This window comes from Hippocampus zosterae, chromosome 14 (genome assembly GCF_025434085.1).
Source record: "Hippocampus zosterae strain Florida chromosome 14, ASM2543408v3, whole genome shotgun sequence".
Classification (NCBI taxonomy): domain Eukaryota; kingdom Metazoa; phylum Chordata; class Actinopteri; order Syngnathiformes; family Syngnathidae; genus Hippocampus; species Hippocampus zosterae.
In genome coordinates this window covers 1078785-1087640 of record NC_067464.1, presented here as the reverse complement: position 1 = coordinate 1087640, position 8856 = coordinate 1078785, and the positions used below count along the sequence as shown (strand labels likewise).

At 49.4% G+C, this 8856-nt stretch overlaps 1 protein-coding gene across 1 annotated transcript in view; it reads left to right on the top strand.

Moving 5' to 3' along the window:
• The first annotated feature begins 214 nt into the window (after positions 1–214).
• Positions 215–8856, top strand: part of gfra4a (GDNF family receptor alpha 4a) — a 49206-nt gene continuing 40564 nt past the window's right edge. Inside the window, exon 1 of the mRNA XM_052086481.1 lies at positions 215–572. Coding sequence (XP_051942441.1) covers positions 512–572 — 61 coding nt within the window. The 5' untranslated portion in view covers positions 215–511. The remainder of the gene's footprint in view (positions 573–8856) is intronic.

Sequence of the window (8856 nt, the reverse complement as noted above, 5' to 3'; positions counted from 1 at the left end):
CCGCGCCGCCTCGGCTCCTTTTACGACTGCCATCCAGCTCAAATAGACTATCGATTGCTCTCCGATCGCTTTCCTGCGAGCGGGCCGCGGGAGGAGGGGGAGGGGGAGGGGAGGAGCGGCGGGGGCGGGGGCGCGCGCAGGCGAGGCGCGCGCCAGTGAATCATCCGCAGTTTTCCGCGCTGAGCGGCGCGCGCAGGTGGCGGGCGGGCGTGCGGGCGGGCAGACGGACACTTTCCACGGATGCTGAGGAAAGACGAACGAGCGCGGAAGGCCAAAGCGCGCACGCCGGGCGGGCTCCTTCGAATTCTTTCTTTTGGGGGCTTTTTTTGTTTTTTGGGGGCCGCTTTGTCCAAAGTTAGTTGAAATCGCCCAGCATGTTCTTCACCTCCTCCGCGGCCGGCGCCCCGCTCCTCCTCCTCCTCCACCTCTTCCTCCTCCCGCCGCTGTTGCGCTTGTGTGGATTTACCTCCGCCGCTGGCTTTTAGCTTGACGCCGTTCCGCGCAGACCACCATGGACCACCTCCTCCTCTTTCTCGGACCCCTGCAGCTCCTCCTCCTCCTCGCCCTACTCGGTAAAAAAAAAAAAAAAAAAGAAAAACTGGTGAGGGACATTGGCACGTTGTGTGTTGCGAGTTGAAAGTTGCACGCGGACCCGACTTGACGCGAGTTCGTGGATACGAGCGCCACGCACACTCGGCAGATGCGCGCACGACCGCGACGGAGACATTTTGTGCGTGCGTGCGTGTGTGTGTGAAATTTGTTTGAATGTGGATAAGGGTCCTTGTGATGACACGCGTGTTGACACGTGTTTGCTGATATTTTAGATCATTCCGACACACACACACACACACACACACACGATTTCCATCATGCACAACAATTCATTCTTGTTTGTGTGTGTGTGTGTGTGTGTGTGTGTGTGTGCTGAGTCTGAGGCATGCAACAGGCACTGTTAAGGAAACACACTGTTCACAACCGCACAAATTGCTATTGAACACAAAGATTGAGACATTTGTGGGGAGAAGTGTGTGCGTGGTTTTTTTTTTGAGGGGGGGTTGTGTGTATGCACAAATCAGCATCAGCGAAACACAAGTTGCACGCACAACGCACTCTGTGTGTGTGTGGGGGGGGGGGCGCCAGGGTGGGCGACTGGTTAGCTCATCAGCCTTAAAGTGCACAGGGTTCGATTCCGGCTTGTGGCCTTCTTGGCTTGCGTGGGTTTTCTCCGGGTATTTGGCGTAGTGGGTTTTCTCCGGGTTGCCTCCGGTGCTCGAAATGATCCCTCGTTGCGAGTGTGAGCGCGACTGGTTGTTTGTCTCGGGTGCGGGTGTCCACCCGCCTGCTGCCCAAAGTCAGCACCAGTGGATAAGCACCGGCACACCCGCATACCTCCTGAGGGGAAGCGGATTAGATCAGTGTTGGAATTGTTGGATGGATACGAGTCTTTAAATCCATATATATGTCATGGGTGTGTGTGTAGGTCCGCACGATGCCATTTCCATACCCAACAAGAATTCTACTCATCATGTTTGTGTTTGTGCACGGCGGCAGACGCCTTGGCATCCGAGTGTCGCACTTGCGTGGGAGTGTGCGTGCGTGCGTGCGTACCCGCGTTGGTGGAGAAGTGCACGCGTGCCATTTTTTTTTTTGCATCACAAGCATTCTTGAAAAACGCACTTCACATGCACACTAATACCCGTGCGCTTGTTGTTATGCACCTTGGCAGCGGAATGTCGTGTGTGTGTGTGTGTGTGTGTGTGTGTGTGTGTGTGTGTGTGTGTGTGTGTGTGTGTGTGTGTGTGTGTGAGACGTGTGTGTGCATGACGTGCGCATCGTTCAGTCTCACACATGCACGCACACGATTTGCGGAGAGCAGTAAGAAGAATAGATGGAATAGATCAGTCTTTGATGGTGAAGGGGGGGGGGGGGGGCGGCGGGCGGGCGGGGGGGGGGGTTCACTTTTCCTCCGTTGTGGCGCAAAGCATGCTGAGCGTAAAATGTAGTAGGTCTCCAAAGACAACAGCAATGTCCCAATTGATGGTCCCAACTCATTGATTTGTTGGCAATGAAAAGTTTTCCCAAAAGCGGGGGGCGGGGTTGGTGGGGGGGGGGGGGGGGTAGAAAAGCTGGCGGGTTAAACTGTTCGGGGACCTTGGGAATCGATTCATCTCAGCAGGTTGGTGTCTCAACCGAATCGACGCCTAGCAATTGTGATATCGAAAAGCCGAGTCTGATGAAGGTCAAAGAGAAAAGCTCGCCGCAGCTAACAGTCATCAATCATCAATCTCATTTTTTTTTTGTGGGTTTCGTCGTGATAGACATGCCAACGAGCGCTTTGTTGATCTATTTCTTGATTTGAAATTCATTAAATGGTTTAACTGAGGCAAAATTGGTTCTTTAGACCATTTTTTTCTCTTATTTTTTTTTTTTTGGGTGGCTCTACTCAGGATAGACATGCCTACGATCATTCATGGTGCTACAAAAAATGAGTACAAAAATTCTCAAGGGGAGCTTCAGTGCCGAAACGGCATTTCCTCCTATAATGGCAGACTTCCTGTGTCTCTTCAGCGTGTGTTGTAAGAGTTTTTTATTTTATTTTTTTGTGGGTTTCGTCGTGATAGACATGCCAACGAGGGCTTTGTTGATCTATTTCTTGATTTGAAATTCATTAAATGGTTTAACTGAGGCAAAATTGGTTCTTTAGACCATTTTTTTCTTTTCTTTTTTTGTGGCTCTACTCAGGATAGACATGCCTACGATCATTCATGGTGCTACAAAAACGAGTACAAAAATTCTCAAGGGGAGCTTCAGTGCCGAAACGGCATTTCATCCTGAAATGGCAGACTTCCTGTGTCTTTTCAGTGTGTGTTGTTAGACTTTTTTTATTTTATTTTTTTGTGGGTTTCGTCGTGATAGACATGCCAACGAGGGCTTTGTTGATCTATTTCTTGATTTGAAATTCATTAAATGGTTTAACTGAGGCAAAATTGGTTCTTTAGACCATTTTTTTCTCTTATTTTTTTTTGGTGGCTCTACTCAGGATAGACATGCCTATGATCATTCATGGTGCTACAAAAATGAGTACAAAAATTCTCAAGGGGAGCTTCAGTGCCGAAACGGCATTTCATCCTATAATGGCAGACTTCCTGTGTCTTTTCAGCGTATGTTTTAAGACTTTTTTTTTTTTTTTGTGGGTCTACTCATGCAATGCAGTGAATTAGAACCGTCTTTGGAGGGCGGAATTTTCAGAAAAAAAAATGCGCACCTCCATTCGTGGCCACTTGGCATATTCGACGAGCCGAAATGATGACAGAATGATTTTGCAACCTTCGCTTTGTATTCTTTTAGTTCCTTTTTCATTTTTTTTTTCCACTTTTAACAGCCAAATCATTGACATTTCAAGCTTATTTCTGCCCTTGCTCGTTCAAGCGTCTATCGCTATTTGGTTGAGGCAAAGCAACTCTCTCTTTTCCGTCAGGCAAAAAGCAACTCGGCAATTACATGCAAAGTGGCGACCCCGCATTGGAGATCAACACGCTCGGCTGTGCGAGTGAATGAAAGTGCGGCGGCAGCGACGACGACGGAGGATTATTATTATTATTTTTTTTTTTTTTGCCTCCCCCTCTTCCTCGCTGCTTATTATGTTAAAACCCTGTCATTTTCCGGCGGCTTTTTATCCAAGGACAATTATGTCGGTGCAAGAAGGAGGCCGCCCTTGCTAAAGGATATGGCATTTACGGGCAGAGCCCCCCCAACCCCCCATTTAACTTTGGTGTCGAAAAGGCTGACGGCTGATTGTGAGATGCCGAAAAGGTTGCAATTAAGTCCCCACGCCGCAACTTTGTGTGTGTGAACTGACTGGTGAGGCTTTAAAGGTCCTCGCTCGACTGCCACTTCCAATGTCCAGTGTCTCATAGCAACAAGTCTTGGAAAAAAAAAAATGGCGGTGCCACAAAAGCTCGTGTCGTGCCGGCCGTTTTGTTCTCGAAGCCGAGAAACGTCTTTGAGGTAGTTCGCAAACGCCTGCGTGGAGTCGGGGCAAAGCTAACGTGCGCACGGATGCGCAGCCGCGAAGGTGGAATTCGGCAGCGACGTGGAGAAGTGCTGCCGTCATGAAAGAAAATTCGGGATGCACAAGAAACTCAATTCAAATGGGCTGTTTGGTTCTCGCTTAAATTTAAATTCTTGTTTTTGGGAGGTTGACCGTAGCACAGGCGGCGTTTCGCAGACCAGTGGCTGAACCCCGCACGGTGCACGAGAGCTCAGTCGGCCCCGTCGCTCGATGTGCATCGGGGCCAACGTGCAACAGAAGTGAAAAATGTTGGAAAGAAGGAAGGCCAAACGGTTGGTTGGGAATTGGAAGTGAAGTTTTTTTCCCCCATCCTGGGACCAATTAATTAATTCATTAGTTAAAATTAATTAACTTTCAAAGAAAACTAAAAGTTATTTAAAAAAATAAATTTTAAGCGTATTCTGGCCGTGAGGGCGGCCCGGTAGTCCAGTGGTTAGCACGTCGGCTTCACAGTGCAGAGGTACCGGGTTCGATTCCAGCTCCGGCCTCCCTGTGTGGAGTTTGCATGTTCTCCCCGGGCCTGCGTGGGTTTTCTCCGGGTGCTCCGGTTTCCTCCCACATTCCAAAAACATGCGTGGCAGGCTGATTGAACACTCTAAATTGTCCCTAGTTGTGAGTGTGAGCGTGGATGGTTGTTCGTCTCTGTGTGCCCTGTGATTGGCTGGCAACCAATTCAGAGTGTCCCCCGCCTGCTGCCCGAAGACAGCTGGGATAGGCTCCAGCACCCCCCGCGACCCTAGTGAGGATCAAGCGGTTAGGAAGATGAATGAATGAATGAATGAATTCTGGCCGTGTCTTGAAAGTGGCTTTGGATCTTCGGCCAGCCAATCTTCCAACTCGAGGTATATTTTGACTATTTGTTAATTTGGAATTATGGCATATGAGAAGGGCCCGCTCCAAGACACGATTTTCAGAAAGAAGTAGATGATTTTTGGGGGGGGGGGGGGTTGGGGGGGTGAGCGATTAACTTAGTTGTTTAATTTCACACTTGACTGGTGGCCAGGCACTTCAGAGACCAAACACTTTGGAGACACACACAAAAAGTGGAATTGTATTAAAAAGATGAGCTTTAATTTTTGATCCTTTCAGTTTTGAGGGGAATGTTTGAAATTGCAAAAAAAAAAAACCCGCTCAAAATGTCCGCTTTCATCGGAAGGAGGTTGACAAAAGACGGAAGGAAAGGAGACCTTGGAAGTGGGTAACAAATCTATTTTGGTGCTATTGAGGCCAGGCCGCGATCAAATGGCTCCTCCTTGAAAAGTGAGGCGAGTCTTAAGTGTCCTACTCAGACCTGGAACCCCCCCCCCCCCCTCCCCCCTTGCGCAGGAAGAGTTTGGAATCGGGTCAGCCGCTCGTTCATCCAAGGCGCAGGATAAAATAAAAAAAAACTGTCTTGAACAAGCCGCGTGAAAGGGGCTACACAGTCACCATTGCACTACTGTACACTTACTACCCCTTTACTGCCGGTCAATTTGCACGTCAACTTCAAACCCCCATTTTGTGTCAGTACCTTTCACACAACTCGGCGACAGAGGCAAAAAAAAATGGTCTTTGACAAACCGCATCACCAAGTTGCCATCTTGCCCTCTGACACGACCTCCACAGCGTTGAAATGTGCGGGTCAACCTCAGCCCCCCCATTCTGCGTCCTTTCACCCAGAGAACAACGACGACGGGGGGGGGAAAATGTGCCTCGCCATGTTGGCAGGACTGAACTCCTTACTTACTTCTTGTCATTTCTGTCACACGGACTTCTCGCCGCAAATCCGAGTCGGCGTTTGCGCCTTTTGAAGTGTTGTCGTTCCTTTGCCGGCATCCTTCTCGGGGATCAACGTCGTTCTTGCACAACAAATCCCCTCATTTGTGGGGGTATTTCCTGCCGTGGAAGGACGGGTTACCGTCGCGATAGTTGCTCATGAATTCAGTTGGCGCTCTCAGCGCGTCACCTCCGTGCAACTCGGGGATTGTGAGAGGGGGTGGGGGGGGGTCAAAGCCTGGCGTCTTCTCGCTCCTGTTTGTCAATTTTGCTCGTGGGCAAAAAATCGAATTTGCTTTGATCTCGCCTCGGCCGCCCATCAGCAGTGGCGCATCTGCAGCGGGAAAAAAAAACCCCGACAATTTATTGAGGAGGCAGAAAGGTGGCGCTTTAGACCGCGGCTCCACCGATATGGATTGCTTTTATTTTTTGGGAGGCCAATCCTGATGTTTGGCAATGACGATGGATAATTCGGCCCCTTTCGCACTGTCAATCTCATCAATCCTCAAGTTTTTTACTTGAACCTTGAAATTGCGGATTTCGGAGAAGCGTATCTCGAGCCACTTTGCGGCAGTCTGTCAAAGCCAGTTTTGTTGCTAATCGGTGTGAAAGGAAATGGAATTGGGGGGGGTGGGGGCCGTAGTGCAGCCAAGAATTTGCCCAAGTTCAGAGGCAAGATATCTTTCGAGCCGATCGAAGCCGACTTCTGACTGGCTTTTATCGCCGTCCCACCTTGGCATGTCGACATAACGCTATTAGTAATCTGTACCTTTGATCAGAAACAACTTTGAATGGCGTTCCGCAGGGAAATGTCCAAAGTACATTCATCTTCTTTGGAAGGCTTTCCCTGTTTGTGCCTTTAATGCAACGCCGAAACACAAATGTGGTGTAATACGATGCGGTGGCTTTGGCGTCTCTTAACATAAGCCGGCGGTAAGACTGGGGGGGGGGGGGGCAGCCCCGGGGGATGGGGTGGGGGGGCAGCCCCTTCTTATAGGAGCCGGAGGGATCATCTCCCTTTCCGCTAAGCCCCTAAATCCTCTGCGCCGAGCTCTTTTTTTTGTTACGCCGCCGCGCTTCTTCTTGAGCTTGAATTCAAAGGCGCGCGACAAGCGTGATTAGCACACTGACGTGGCGATGGAGTCGAGCGCCGAGTGACACCTGAACCTTTTCCGCTTCTGTTTATCTGACGTTCAATTCATTAAACTTTCTCAACAACGGAGAGAGATTACCCCCTTTCTCGCTAACAAGGCTTATAGCCAGAAGAAAAAATGCACATAAACACAAATGCGGAAGGCATAAAGTCCAATTAAAATCTCCTCGGGCACCACCTTCATCTTCTGACGGGCGGGTCAATGCACCAACCGAATGCAGCCAGAGGCTTTCTCGCAGAGAGGCGCGGACGCTTGACGGAAATATCGACGCGGATGCCTCATTTAGCCGACGCGCCGAACGTTGATGGCGTGCGCTTGTGAGCAGCCAGTTACGGCTGCTTTGTAAGTACAACGTGAAGTCCGATGGAGTCTGTGTCATAGCGGAGGCCCAAAGGTAGCCGTTTAGCGCACCCCCCCCCCCCCCTGTCAAAGCTGTTTTTTCCCCTCTCTGTTGCACTGCTCTGTGTGGAAAGGAGACAGAATGGGGTTAAAGTGATCACGCACATTTCCTGGAGGTCGTAATAGAGGCTCATGTTGTTGTGAAGCCCCTTTGACACAGCTTGCATTTTGTTTAATTGTTTTGGGTGAAAGGACTGCAAATAAGGGGTTGAAGACTATTCATGAATGTTCTTAGAATTGTTCCCATATCTGTGTGAAAGGATTCAAAATAAAGTTTGAAGCTCGCCCTTGAATATCCTGCCATCTGAAGTAATAACAGAGGAGCGACGGTGGATTTGTATCCCCTTTCACGCTGTTGGTCAAAGCTGTTTTTTTCCCCCTCTGAATATTCCTGCATTGCTGTTTCTTATGAAAGGTCATCGAACGGGGGTTGAAATCAACACGTGGATTTTATAGCTTCAGAGCTAAAACGGTGGCATGATATGGCTGTGTAGCCCCCTTCACACCGCCTGTGAAAGATGTTTTATTTTATTTCCCTCCTCTATCTCATTGTTCTGTTTGAAAGGACTTTGGAGAGGGGTTCCATTCGACCTGTGAATGATGTATTGGAGGTGTGTGGTGCGGGGGGGCGGGGATTCTCCAATAAAGTTTGACGCAGACCCACAAATGTCCTGGCATATAAGGTAGTAACAGAGCCCGTCAGAATGCAGCTTGAGGCCATTTCATTCAAGATTTTTTTTGGTCTGTGTACTATTTTTACGTTTATTATAATGGGCATTGAAGTTAACGTGCAAATTTCACAGATTCTGAGGTTGTAACGGAGACATGACGTCGCTTTGTAGAGCCCCTTTCACGCGGCCTGTCAAGGCTGCCTTCCCACCTTCTGCGCCTTCCGTGTGAAAGGTACTGACATGGAAAGAGGTTTTAAGTTGAACCACAAATTTTCCGCTGTCCGAGGTACTTTGAGAGGTGGGATGATAGCCTGCATAGCCCCTTTCACACAGCCCGCCAAAGCTTTACGTGTTCCCTGTTCCGTACAGAAGGTGATGGAATGGATTTAATTCGAGCCATTCATTGAACTTTTTGTTTTTTTTTTCCTCCCGCGCCACCATTGTTAAAGGACACGGAAAGTGCACTGGAGTCGGCTCCCGCGGAAGAGTGTGCGCTTCCCGAGAGCTCCGTTGGGAGCATTTCACGCAGTGCTTTGATGGCGTCTGCGGTCTAACTGACGACCTGTAGCAAACGACCGTGGTCCCCGGAGAGGGAAGAGGAAGTCTCGGGTGGTCGGCCAGGCCGTGGTCCCCGGAGAGGGAAGAGGAAGTCTCGGGTGGTCGGCCAGGCATCGATCGCATCCTTCAAGGCAGCTGTGAACTTTATTTGTATTTTTTTTATTTTTTTAGCTTGATCAGCAACCAGAACAAACTAAGAAATAGCCTTGCTCCAATCTTTAAAGCAGCAGATTGGATCAAAGCCTCC